The 14,794-nt window shown below is 34.3% G+C and overlaps 1 protein-coding gene across 1 annotated transcript in view; it reads right to left on the bottom strand.

Annotated features, from left to right (window-relative positions):
• Positions 1–2,306: 2,306 nt before the first annotated feature.
• Positions 2,307–14,794, bottom strand: part of LOC134541017 (alpha-tocopherol transfer protein-like) — a 29,108-nt gene continuing 16,620 nt past the window's right edge. The window contains exons 5-7 of the mRNA XM_063384144.1: positions 11,936–12,046; positions 9,829–9,934; positions 2,307–2,527 (exon numbers count right to left, since the gene is read on the bottom strand). Of these exons, the coding sequence (XP_063240214.1) occupies positions 2,376–2,527; positions 9,829–9,934; positions 11,936–12,046 (369 nt within the window). The 3' untranslated portion in view covers positions 2,307–2,375. The remainder of the gene's footprint in view (positions 2,528–9,828; positions 9,935–11,935; positions 12,047–14,794) is intronic.

Genomic DNA, 14,794 nt, shown 5'->3' with positions numbered 1-14,794 from the left:
TGTTCGAAAATTATACTAAAGAATTATTGAATAAATGTTTTTAAAGTGATCACAATTCATTATCCCCTAAATAACTGCGTCCATTGTTAAAATAGCTAAGTTTAAAAAGGCACATACTTATTTTTTGATTCTAATAAGCTTTCAATTATTTTAAAGAGTTTAACACACTAAAAAATATTGCACTACGACAGCGCTTCAAGTCCACTTGCAAAATTAAATTAAATTTTTAAAATCTAGAAAAAACAATAATTAATATGTAGTAAAATTATTTGTTACTATCTTAAAGCGAAAATAAAGGTTTATAAAACTATATTAATACTAGTTGCACCCCGCTGTTTAACAGTTAATTATAACTAACAAACCCGGTCAATTGCGAATCGGACCCACGCACAAGGGGTTCCATACCTCCACATCATGTAACACTTAGCTCCAGTCCGAATCGCACTTAGTCAAATGTTATTATTTTTTGTTGTTATACTTTAGAGTTCGGACTATAATCACACTAAGATTGAATATTATTGCATGTTATTACTGTTTTTACGACAGAACTAAAAAAAATATTTTTCAAAGCAGTCATGAGGACTGCCGACAGAAGTGAAAACTTATATCTATAAACAAACAGTTGTTATTTTTGGATATCCAAATTAATTTCTTAATAAAAATCAGAGACTTTTCGCAATTTTAAGAAAAAAATATTGTCACACAACAAATTTGTTTTATCACGTTAGTAAAATAACTCCTAAATCACTATAAAATACGCATTGCATAGTAATTGAAGGTATTAAAAAAATAAATTGCTACAAAGACTCCGTTTTCTTCGTTATTCAAACTATATATCTATATGAGAATATTAATATATTTTATACTCACTTCTTACTGCATACACACATTCGATTCGCATATGCACAGCACTGATGTACAGGGACTGAAGACGCGTATTAATAAGATATGTGTTGGTATATGTCGTGTGCATTACTTGTCGACCTGTGTTATGTGTACTGGCTGCGCGCGCACCACTGAGTATATATATATGTACATTAACAGCTGACGTCACGTGATCATGTCGATGACGACTTACATGAATTAACTCCCTATCCAAACCTTCATATAGAAGTTTTCACTTCAAAAAAGGAGTTGAAAATTTCAGCTACCAAAACCGTTTTATTGGAAGACATTTCTCTCACACATTCTCAAGATATACCAATGTTTACTGTATAAGACTGTTTCCGGGTGTTTTGAGAGCCAAAAATTTACTGCAATACGTCTCTGTAAACAATTTTTCGAGACTCTGTTCTCTGCTTTTAAGGCGAGCAGTCAAAATGGGATGTCCAGATGTATTCCTGCCAATTTTTAGCGTTTATTCATTGAATTTTGTTAACAGTCGTTGAAAACGCAACTTTCAAACGGAACTGCGAGCGTTAGAACTTGAAAGATAAATATTTAGGCATAATGGGAACACGTGGAATCAATACCATCTATCCTATGGCTCCTACTGTCGGATCCATTATGACAATATGGCCATCATAATGTATTAGTGGTAGGAGGTTTGTCTGCCGGTGGCTTCCTTGGAGAAATAATCTGATGCCAATTTTTATTTTTCATTTTCCGGGTTCGAACTGAGGACTCCAATCTCCATGATGTAATAGTGTTTTATTAAACTTTAATTATTTATTTTTTTATATAAATTACGGTTTTTAAAGATGGCAGAAAAAGTTCAAAATGGTAGAAGATCTTTTTTAAAATTTTCTCCAATTTTTTCCATAAACATTCGAATTTTCAAGATGGCGGCCGTCAAGAAAATTGCAACGCAAGGGAGTGGAGCATTAGATTCCAAGATGTCGGAATATTCTAGAAACCAAGATGGCGGAATGTCCGAGAAATATATGGCGGATACAATATGGCAGCCAGAGTCAAGGTTAAAGTCATCCGAGATCGCCACTTTAACATCACAATCCAAGATGGCCGTTCGGCTCCTCACAAAGGACCCAGTCCCAGGATGAAAATTCATTTACTAGAGGAATGTGACCTAAGTGGGACCCCGGTCCCTAAGTACTAAGCTGTTTAACACCCTTGAAGATGGCTGAAACAAGGCGTGCCGAAACGTCAGGCCCACCATCATTCCCAAGGAACTAACCCCAACCCAAAAGCCCGCAATGAGTTAATACCTTGACCACAAAAGCCTAGGATCAAGTTTTAATGACTTTTTCCCCCGAATTTAAATTTTTACCTCGTTTCTTCTGTGTTATTTTCACCAGCGTATGTAAGATAAAAAAATTTCCTTTTGTCAGAAAAAAAATCTACAAAAATTGTTTTAACATTATTACAGAACTTTAATTAGCTCAAAGGAAAAATAAAAGTGTATCGTAAGAGTCTCTTCAGTCAATATCTAGCTTCTTGAAGGAACCAGATATCACAGATTTTGTTTTTGAATTTTTGTCCATGCTAGTCCTCTTTGATTCGTCCACTCGCAGTTTCTCTTCTTCCAAGAACCAATCACGATGCTGCATCATCACCTCCATCGTTTTTTCTGTAAAACAAAAGATCGCCTGTTATTAGGAGGAAAAAAAATCGTTGAGTCCAGTTTCTTAAAATTTATTATTTTTATAGCTAAGGTAAGGATAATTATTGTTTATGTGACTACAAGATGTTAAAAGGGGTAATGTTTAAGACTTTAACTTATTCGAAAAGTGCGGAATTTTCTCATTTTTGACAGAAAAAGGTAGGGCCTACTTGTTTCTATTTACCTTTGCCAAAATTTTAGTAACACAAGAAACATTTCTCAAGCATACCTTAAAACAGGTCGCTTATCATGTTAGTTCTAGCCGAAAAGAAGGTGAAGAGTTCACGAACGTTTCAATAGATGTTTCAGAAGCCATCATCAGGGTAGCTGTCTCCTACTGAAGGTCTTGAAAGTTCTCTTGTCTTTAAATGCTCTCGCCTGAACAGTAAGCATTGTGGGCCAATGATAGGCTACTTTTATTCTGGCTGACTGGGTGGTTTGGCAAGAGAATTCCGAGATCCTCAGTAATAGGGCTACAATCCTGAAGATGGCTTTTTCAATATCGCCTGAAACGTCGGTGAACTCTTCGCCTACGACGCGGCTAGGACCCGCAAGCCAAGCAACTTCTGATAACGGCCGCGAAATCCTGCAGTCCTTATAACTTAAGACGTATCTGTTCAACTGTTCATTAATGTTGGTAAATACACCACCACGATGATAAGCTATTTCGGCTGAAATTTTTGATGCGTAACATCTGAGCTCTCTGGACACGCAATGGTAGGAGTAATCTCGTGAATGAAACGGAAGTCTCATGTAACGGAAATGTGTAATCATGGTTTTGCCATCAGTGGCGGATGGCCCGAACCAACGTTCGCTAAGCCAAAGTTTAGTATCAGCTATTTAATGAATTTTATTAAGATGGGCAGTACTTAAAAAAAAATCTTTGTCGAAAATTAGATACAAATCTGGGGTTGAGTATTTTTTGAAGTCTCTTTCGTCTTTATAGGAGCTGTTTTAATATATATTTTAAAATTTATGTCAGCAAATGAAGTGATTCTATAGTCGACGTAGCTGCTCCGGCAACGAATTCTATTGGTGGTTACGGAAACTAAATGGGATTCGTGTCCAGAAATGAGGTTGAAAACACAATTTTCGTATAGTTTTCACGCTCGGCGTTATTTTAAATAATTCTTCGTTAAATTTCGTGTCTTGGTTCCGTATTATAGGGTATTTTTTTAACGTGAAAACACATAAATTTTGTACGTTACCGAGGTTTCATTTTACACATCACTAGCGAGTATTGAATGACTCGCTCATAATTTTTAAAAATATATATTTTTTAATTTTGGGTTTTGAATGAAAATTTCCTCTTAAAAAATGTAAAGAATCTCTGAACATTTCTAAGATATAAATACATTTAGTTTAAAATTTGGTTGAATAATCGTTAAGTAACAAAAACATTGTTTCTCCTTTAACGCGGCGAAAATTTTCCTTTCTACACTGATGACTAGAGACCCGAAAAATTCGCGGGTTCAATGACCTCCAGGATAGACTCCAATATCCTCTACACACTCGGGCAAATGCCAACTGTTCATTGGCTGCTGACTTGTGAGTTGTCTCGACTGGGTGGCCTGTGATTCGACACTTCTATGAGTGAGGGTCTCTAATTGGCCCTCACTCCTCCAGATTAACAGTGAACCAATGACAGAAGCAGCTCTAAGGTATAATTATTTGAATTTTAGCATAACACGAAATGAACCCGCGAATTTTTCAGGTCTCTACTCATGACATTTTTCTGTTTCTTGTTGGGTTCGATTTTATTTTAATTCCTGCCTAGCTCTTTCTGTTTCACAGTGATTGTAATGTCTAAAAATGTGTGCAGTTGGATAAATTGGAGCGATTGGAGCAGCTGGAGCACATTTGGAGCAATTGGAGCACTTGGAGAAGTTGGAGCAGTTAGAGAAATTTGAGCAGTTGGAGCACTTGGAAAAATTGAAGAACTTGGGCATTTAGCCAGTTGGAGCAGTTGGAGCACTTGGAGAAATTTTATAAATTTGAGAATTTCTAGGACTTGAGCACTTGGAACACTTTGAGCATTTGGAGCACATGTACCAGTTGAAGTACTTGGACTCCAACAAGTACTTCTCATGTTTTGGGTAATGATTACAACGATGTTCACACTGCAAGCGAGATGGCTGGAGATCGGTGCGCTATGTGGGTCGATCGGTTATCTAGCTGTTCTCCTGATGTTTCTGCAAGCTTGCAAATATTTCCCCGTGAGCGGGGTGGAAACCTCTCGGCTCGCAGCGGCAGACAAGTCTACATCGTCCAGCCTCGTGAATATTTTCTAAAACTTTGTGATAACGTGCTTGAACTTAGGTATTTAGGACAAAGGTATGCAAGAAAATAAATATCAAGTTGCTTGTGATGGGTATCGAACACACAAACCTCGCTACATGGGTGACTGACTGTCTCTTTATCCCTCATACCTGCTGTTTTATGTGATACTGATGTATTTTAGTAGTTATTTTATCTTAGATATAACCTGTTTTTATAAATAATCAGTTTTTTTATTAACTCTTTACTGCCTGGTTTCAAACCACATAGGCATATGCCAATTGATCTAATTAATAATTATTTTATAAAGTGATTTTTTTTTTAATTTTTGGAAATTTCACGACTATTTTTCTAAATAATTATAGTTTTTAATTGGTGGTCCAGGCGGCAACGGCAGCTAACTGCGGCTGGTGGATGAAGAATTAAATCCAATTTAGTATTTTTCACCATGTTTTATAAATTATCTTATGTAAAATTACTTCTTTGTATAAACCAAGGATTCAATCAAGGCCATAAATCGATTTATTTAATTATTTAATTAATGAGTAAATTTTTTGATGATTTTTGGAATTTTTTCTGAATTTCTGTCTTGATAAAAACAGATATGAAAGATGGTGGCTGAAGATAGCCGACAAGTTTGCTTATTCTATGGCAATTAATACTACTGTACTCTAGATAGTAAAATTTGAACCAATATGGCGATAGAGCCCTCTATTAAATGACGTGTGTACTATGTGACTCTAGCGCTCCTGGTATCTAGTATTGATAACAAGATGGTGGCAGCGCTTTTTTTAAACGACATGTTTACTACGTAGCACTAGCGCTCCTGATAGCGAGTACATACTGTAAAATAATAGATGCTTGTTTGGTCTCGACCAGGTAATCCCTCTAATTAAAATAATTACAATTCTGATTATGCATCTTATTATTTTATATATCTTACTTATTTTTCAGACTGGTTATTCTCTCGATGGCCATGCGGTTATAGGCGTATGTTTTTCAACCCAGATGTCTGAGCTGTCATGGTTTGAATCACAGTGCTTCGAATGTATTTGGTATAAAAAATTAATTTAATATGTCTATAGGTGTCATCAAATTTTAAAAGATTTTAGAACATAGTCTTACATGCATGAGAAAGAGCAATGCTGGTGCTATCTAGGAAAAAACAGCAGAAACTAAGATGGCGGTAGCCAAGATGGTGGCCTCGAGCAGAACAAAAAAGACGGTGGTCGTGACATCATCCAAATTACAACAATATTACATCTGGCTAACAACAAGGTGGCGGAAATTACATCAGAATAAAAAAAAGGTGGTGACATGAGATCCAAGATGGCGGACGTGACTTCATAATTTAAGATGGTGGATGTAACATTAGAATTCCAGATGGCCAGTATGACATCAAAATTAAATAATAAAATAAAAAATGCAACGTTTATGAGTGGGGCGCTTGATTTAAATATGGCGCAATTCAAAATGGCGGAATACAAGATAGCGAACGAGTTCAAGGTCAATGGTCAAGATCATCACAGCTGGCCTTCGTGACGTCAAAATCCAAGATGGCGGAATCAGCTCTGTCACCTCACTTCGACTCCAGCCGCTGGCGATGGAAATACTTTACTACACTACTATTCAAGTTTATTATTTTTTTTATTTTAATCAAATGTCAAATAAATACCAAATAAGTTTGAATTTTAAATACTTGAAAAAAAATCTCGTGCTATGTTATTTCTAGTAAACTGTCTTTTTATCTCTTTCTCTTTCTCTCCCTTTCTCTCTGCCGTTTTAGCCCTTACGATATACTTGCGAGTCGAGGTTAGAATTGCCAAAATAGTTTCACTTCTATGACATGTACTGAGTTACATGAGCTCTTTTAAATAGATTTCAAATAAATAATCCGGATGAAGCCTTTAACCCTTGTGCGACTTCTGGAGAAATTATATATATATTTTTTGTTTCATGGTTCATAGATCTCAAAAACACTGTAAACTCTAAAAAGTATATATATATATATATTTATATACATACACTAGCTAATGCCTGGAATGCGTTGCAATGAATAATTATGTTTTGTAATTTTTTGAAGTTTGTACGCACTCACAGAGTATATATCTACCACTATATAAATACAGCTGTACAATTATTATTTTCTCTCTATATCTGTAATCCTTCATTTTTATCTATATATATATAGCCTGTATTTATATTTATATAGCTTGTATATATGAATATAGATTTAAATTTCTCTTCTTCTATACTTCTAAATATCACTCTATATACATATTTCTATCTTAAAACTATCAGTGCATCTATCTATATCTCTCTATCACTCTATATTTCTCTATACCTTTATCTAAATCTCTCACTAGCTTACTCCATCACTCTCTCTCTCTCTCTCTCTCTCTCTCTCTCTCTCTCTCTCTCTCTCTCTCTATATATATATATATATATATATATATATATACCGACTCGCACGCCACCATTCTTATTTGCACAACAGAAAAGATGAACCGACATAAAGTACCTACTTACTGGTAATTATCCGATACTACTCGCGCGTCATCTTAATTTTTTGTTTAAGGGTTGGTTTTATCGAAATCTCACACAGTGACCTCCCTCGTGTTTTAAACATTGTGGTAGAAGTAACGGAGTTGGTGCACACAATTTTGCCATGTTAATACTTCAAGTCAAAATGAGAACGACTCAACCCCCCCCCCCCCCCCACACACACACACACTTTTTTTCCCTTCTGCATAGCATACCAATTTTTGGTTACAATGAAGTTTAACGCTAATTTCTTGCAGATATGTTGAAATTATGTTTCGCTACATTATGGCATATTTACTATTCTTCCTAGGGAGTTTCTTTTGAAGTTATTGAATAAATTTATAACATATTAACCTTTATACAGCTACGATGTATACTACCCTATTTCTAACCAGTAGAATTCAACTTCAGAACAAACATCTACTCCATATACTAAAACCTCCATGGTTTCAAAAATCAAGTGTACAAATTTTCAACTCAATCGGATGAACGAACCGCGAAACACACTCAAACATTAATTTTTGTATTATATATATATATATAAAAACATCACATTTCTATGGACACGATAACCTCCGTAAATTTGCACCAATCACTTTCAAAATGATACATAAAATATAATAGTGGAAAATCTCGGTCGAGTTCGTTAATGGGAAAAATCCGACCAAGGGGAGAGAAATGAAGAAAGTTTACTAAAAAACAGAAAAATCACTAGTCCCCTTATATGACGAATATCACATTCGTTTAAACGTATTAAAATTTGTAGGGATAATACTATAAACTTTTGACCAAATTAATGTAAAAATGGAAAAAAATGGGTTCGAAGACAAAAAAACTCATAACTCCCTTAGTAGCAAAACAATCGAATGCGTTCAATTTGTTTGTAAATCTTGTAATTTTTATTTAAAACTTTTGTCTGAAACAATTTTGGTAAGACGAACCACTGCTGCAAGGGACTGAAAAAATTCAGTGGTAGAATTTAAAAAAATCATAAAATATGTACTATAGTCACTATTAACAACAACCTTAAAATATTATCATAACTTTCGTCTGAAATAATGTGTTATATGACCAATCATTACTGTAAGGTGTGGAAAATAACACGTATAGAAAGACAAAAACAACTTTTTATACAACCAACCAGTGAGGCTAAAGGTGAAATAAACAGGGGTTTAAGTACAAAAAACACTAACTCCCTTATTAGGTAAGTGGTAAAGTATAAAATAATTAATTGTAAATTTTCTAATAATTATCTCATAGTTTGTTCTGAAATATTTTATGATATGACAAACTATTGCAACAAGGGGGTGGAAAAGCAGGGTTTGGAATAAAAAATACAACTTCGTACCATGTACTTACTCTACCTAATTTGTTCTTTTTTATTTTAAGCCTTGATAATTACTGTCTAAAACCTTTGTCTTAAGTAAATTTTTACGTAACTAACAATTACAGCAAGATGTGGAAATAAGGTTTGGAAAGACAAAATAATAATAATAATATTAATTACTTGTTTAGTAGGTACAGTATTAAGTCCGTTATAATTTATTGTAGAATTCCAAACGTTAACTAAAAACTTTGGTCCAAAAAAGTTTTCATGAAACCACCTATTAGCGTAAAAACAGGAGTTAAAAACATTAATACTTAATATATTTTAAACCATGTTAATATTATTTAAACCTTCGTACAAAACATTTTTTATACGTTTACACATTAGTGCAAGGGATAAAAAAATACTAATTGAAGGTAAAATAAATTCATAGCTAACTTAGTAGGCACAATATGAAATTCGTTCGAAGTTATTCAATGGTGAATGAATTAAGTTAAACACATTCTAAAAAAATTTAGCTGCATGAAATACGAGAAAATGTTTCATCAATAGTTTTGGAGTATTAGAAAACACATGTGATGTCATGTAGATTAAATGCTTAAATTTTTCCAGAAGTTTTTGGAAGTTTCCAGAACATTTGCAGAAGAAATAGGTAGACTACTTCGAAATCTACCTACGCCTGTAGGCTCTGCCAAAAAGGATATATGTATATATTTAAAATTGTCTTTGTTTTGTGACGAATTAACTACACTCGGGTCTCGAACCCAGAACACCGCCCGTCGAAAGCAGGCAAGCACCCGACCTTTTTCTTTAAAAATATATATATATATATATATTGGTGGCACACTGGCAAGTCTTGACAGTCAGTCACCTGTGTTCTAATCATCTCCCCCCTTTAAGATTGTTTATTTTTTTGTGTGTCAACCCAAGTCATTTTGTGGTTCGTGGTGTACTTAAGACAACACAAATTAGATCCTGTTCTTACCCGGGATTCGAACCCCTGAACACCCGCACCGTAACCCGGTGCGTTGCCGACTACGCTACAGAGGTCGACACTACTGCGCGACGGAGGTTGGCTGCATAAACGGCGTCAAGAGACCAATAGCGATCACCCACTCACTGTGCAGATCTTCGAAGGATCCCGCATTCCCGCCGTACTCGAATGGAAGTATTTCTTGAGGGATATATTTGTAGAGCGAGTCAAGACCACCACGATGGAATTTCAGCTAAAAAAAATACATATATATATTAAAAAAACCTATAACATTATTTAGCCTTGAGTGATACACACGAGAAGGTAAGTAACATAAACACCACCTATGCTACAATTCAAAATTTTTTTTTAAATTTCAACCCATCCAGTCTAATTGTCGGGGCGACTGAAATGCTGCCCCTTGGAAGGGCAGCCCTTCAGGATTTTTCTGGCAATGGTTTGTTTGTACAGCGACTGGAAGGGCAGCCCATCCAATTTCTGAAAACATGTTTCTTTAAGTCTTTAAATAATCCTGAAAACTCGCCCCTTGGAAGGGCAGCCCATCAGGATTTTTCTGACAGTAGTGTTTTTGAAAGGTTGTCTGAATTGTTGCCCCTTGGATGGGCAGCCATTCAGGATTTTTCTGACAGTGTTTAGTTTGTAAAGCAAATAGGGGGAGCTGTATAACAGGAGGGTCTTTAGTTTTATGTAACGAATAATCCACTTTATTTTATCGCAGAAAATACAAACATGAAGCTATCATAGACGTATTTGTCAAGTGAAGTGGACTGTTTATAAGTATATCTTATTGAAACACGGATAATTTAAACTTTGAAGGTGTATGTCACGGTGCAGTCTACCTATATTACAGTCGACATCACTCTTTAAGTTATAAGTAATAATATAATAATTATAAATTAGTAGGTAATATATACGTGTTTAAAATATAAATAGTTTAATTAATATCCAAAAATATGTTAGGAAAAAATTAAGTTTGACTGAAAGAGTTAAAGATACAAAAATATAATAAAATCCGAAAGTCAACTAAGAACATACATAATTAACTTTCATTTTGCATAGATTGCCTATGATAAATATTTTAAAAACATTCACTCCTATATATGAAATTATAAATTTGCTTGTATAGGCCTGTTACTTTGCGTTTGTAGATAGGCCTATCTGCCAAATTACGCTTACTAAAGCAGCCGTTAGCAATTAATTTGTAGTATAAAACGGAACGTCATTACGCATACCTCTCCAGGATGTATGATTTTAAACCAAATAGTCTATGTAGATTAGGAAAACCTCGACACTTTGAAAACGTGGCTGACGTTATTCGTGAAGTTAGCTTCCACGGGATATCGAGTTTGCTTCGAAGTTCAATTAAAGATTTTAGACTCTCTAGGAGTACGGTTAGTGCGAGCAAAAATATTAATATTGCTCTCGATGAATATATACATACAACCTTACTTTTTGGTTGATATCACTTCTTCGAAAGATTGAACACACACACTCACAAACATACTCAGTTGAAATTGAGTGAGTAATGCTCATACGTGACTTTCGAATTGTACTGAAATACAGTCATTTTCTACATCACCTATGTTATTCGCGTAACAATACATCTAAAACCTTTTAACACAAAACATTTTATAACAACGATCACATTATTATTTATTGTACTATTTAAATATAAAATATAAATTGGAACACCACTTTGGTTTTTACATCCCTTCAACTACACCAGCGTTAAAAATTCAACATTCTATTTTGAATGTTTTTCAAGATAACATTTTTAATTAATTTAAATTAATGATTGGATATAGCTCGTCCATTTAACTGCAGACACATTTCGTTACGCACTAGTATTTTTTCTAAAATAATTATTTTAAGATTGGATTTAAGTTAATAAAAATCATACATTCTTGCAAGTCCAAAATCACAAAAAGAAGTAGAAGTATTTACAATAATTATGAATAGTACAAAATTCACACAAACTTCATAATGTGTTTATCCACTTTAACTATAGGGTTTATAATAATTGTTACAAATTTAATAGTAGATTTCTAATGTTTTATTTTTCAGAATGTATTTTTTTAATTTTCAGTCTAGTTTAAATGCCAAAGATTACACAATTTTTACTGCTTTATTTATTTTAATTTGGTTTTTATTATTTCTATTTATTATTTATGTGTGTAACCCTCAAACATAAAGGAGTTAATAAATATTTTATATCTTTAATTTAGTGACTCACCTTGTCCAGTAAATCTATCTTTACGAAAGGCTTTATTAAGGACACGACTTTCTCAGCAATTGACACACAGTTGATAACGTGAAAACCAACTATTTTTCCAGGGAATCCTTCCTGTGAATACAAAGAAAAATAACGTTTATCTACAGGGAACACAAGCTCAAGCAAATTTACTAGGCAACACAGTTACTGAATCAAGAGAAAAAGACCTGTCTTAAACGTTGCGATTTCACGACGAATAATTGATTACAAATTAAGTATAAATTTCTAATTAAAAACCCCATTAAATGTGGAGTGAAACCAATACTTAAATACGTTATTAAGTTTTCGCTTATGTATTTTTACTTTTAATATCGAAATGACATTAAATTTTTCACTTTAAAATTCCATCATTCAGATAAATTGTCACGATCTTTCAAATTTCCGTGAATTATAAAGTTTTATATACTAATTGTACTACCCAGCTACAGAAAACTGCATTGCTGTGGCAACTACGTTTTGTAATGATGGCAATTGAAAAACATATTAGGCCTTTGATAAGAAGCAGGGTCACAAATTTATACATGCAAACACACACAAACAAGCCGAGATTAGGAGTGTCAAAGACGACCTTAGAAAGTTATTAAAATGTTATTAAGAAGAGAAACAAAGAGTAACATTTTATTTAAAGCAGGCATATCACAGTGCACGAAACAATGAGTACAGTAAAATAACAACAATATTTTTGCACTTTAACTAAAGATTCATTTATAAACCAGTTGCCAAAAAATATTGTTTGTAATATTTCAAGAAAAAGAAGGTTTATTTTTAAAACTCTTTACTATAGTTAGTTTTGCATGTAAGACATATATTTTGGAAGAAAAAAATACTGAGTATTTCTTGTCAAGCTAACCGAACCAGGCACATAATATAAGAATTTGATTTATGTTTCATATAAGCCTAAATATTTTAATCCATGGAAAACAGAACCAAATATTAAACAATTTAACATTACTTTCTAAAATTATTCTTGTTAATGTGCGCAGTTAATACTGGAAAGCTATTCAGGGTACGGTTTACAAGAAACTTTAACTAAATGAAGCATTGCGACAACACGAAACATTAATTCCCGGACAAGAATGCAAACCCGGTATTGCCGCGAACAATTTTTTTGTAATGATATAGTTGTTTTAATGCAAATATTACAAATGTCTGTAATTTTACAATATAACTTCAGTTACATTTACAAAAAAATTTACAGTCCAAAGCAAAACACAGAGTTTCTGTCATGAAACTTGTCTTAAGAAAAGATAAGATCTGTAACATGTCTTTATCTCACATTTACAGCTCTATCTGACAACTACACGAGGCTGTATACAAACACTTTTGAGAGGACTATGAGGGCATAATGATATGAAGACAATAGAGTTCGCAGGATTTCGCGGCCATTGTTTGTAGTTTCTTGGTTTATGGATTGTAGCCGCGTCGAAGGCGAAGATAATTATCACCGACGTTTTCATGCATTCACATACACTTGTCTAATAAGGGCGTGTTTTCCTGATTGGCTGCAACTGTGCGCCTTATCAGAGTATTCCTTCTGGTTGGATGGATGGTTGGTTTAGCTAATCTGAGCTGGGTTTCTGTGATTTCCTTGGGGGTGCTGGCCAATCAGTGGCCTCTTATCTCCTGGTTGGCTGGGCTGTTTGGCCAGTCAAAGGCGATCCGTCCTTATTTGAATGCAGAACTATAGGTTTTCAGTATTTCTGAAAAAAAAATTCTTATATTATTCTCTATTAATGTCTAATGGGTGTTTTCACATTTCTACTGATTCTCAGATGTATCTTTTTTTTTTTTTTTATGGGATGTTGGCTGTGATGAAAAATTGTTATCATTCAATTCTGGTCAGCTTTAACGTGGTATAACTCTTCACCAAAGTGCCTGTTCCAGAAGCCTTTCAAATTCTCCTCACACACCAGGGAGAAGAAAAACATGAGCAAAGACACAGTGAAGCTCACAGAACCCTGTGTTTCTTCGACTTTCTTCTCGTTCGAAGGGGCAGATCTACAAGTAACAGGAAGGCACCGCCATGGGATCATGTCTCTCTCTCACTTCTTAGCAACATTTAAATGGCAGATTTTGAGAAGAAAGCATCAAATACCAGCCAGCTCCAATGCAAGTACTAGTATAGGTATGTATATGATGCATTTGTGATATGGAGCCATGGCATTGATAAGCTGTGAGACTTACTGAAATACCGATAAAATTTCCATCAAAACATACAATTAATTCACTATGGAGGCGGAGGTAGATGGAGAACTGCCTTTTCTAGATGTTTTTTTTTTTCACAAGAGGCAAGGAGAACCACATCGGACACAGTATCTACAGAAAGCCAACACAAATGGACAGGTTATCAACAGGCGAGTTCACACAACCCACCATCTTAGAAGAGAACAGTTATTTTCACTCTGGTCAACAGAACTAGAGCCATTTATGACGAAGAATCTAAGAAGATACGAAAAACCTAAAAACTGCTCTACAAGCAAATTGATACACGAATTCCAAAATGAGGAAAGCCACGAAGCCACCCCAAGAGCAAAAGTAGTAATGCACTTATGACTAACCCTTTATTCATAACATTAAAAGTATTTCAGACCAAATGGCCAAAATTCTCAGAAAACATGAACATCATAGCATCCTAAAACATATAAACAAGTTTGAGGGGTCCCTGATATTAGTAAATGAAAAAAACTCCAGCCGAAATTCTAGCCGATGTGTAAAGGACTACATGTTCATGTGACAAATTATAGACAGGGCAAACTGGCAGACGAATAATCACAACCAACTATAAACACGAAAATCTACCATCATCTAGAGCAGAAAATA

Source organism: Bacillus rossius, chromosome 17, assembly GCF_032445375.1.
Source record: "Bacillus rossius redtenbacheri isolate Brsri chromosome 17, Brsri_v3, whole genome shotgun sequence".
NCBI lineage: Eukaryota > Metazoa > Arthropoda > Insecta > Phasmatodea > Bacillidae > Bacillus > Bacillus rossius.
Note: the sequence above shows the minus strand (reverse complement) of the source record. Positions and strands in the feature narration are given on the sequence as shown.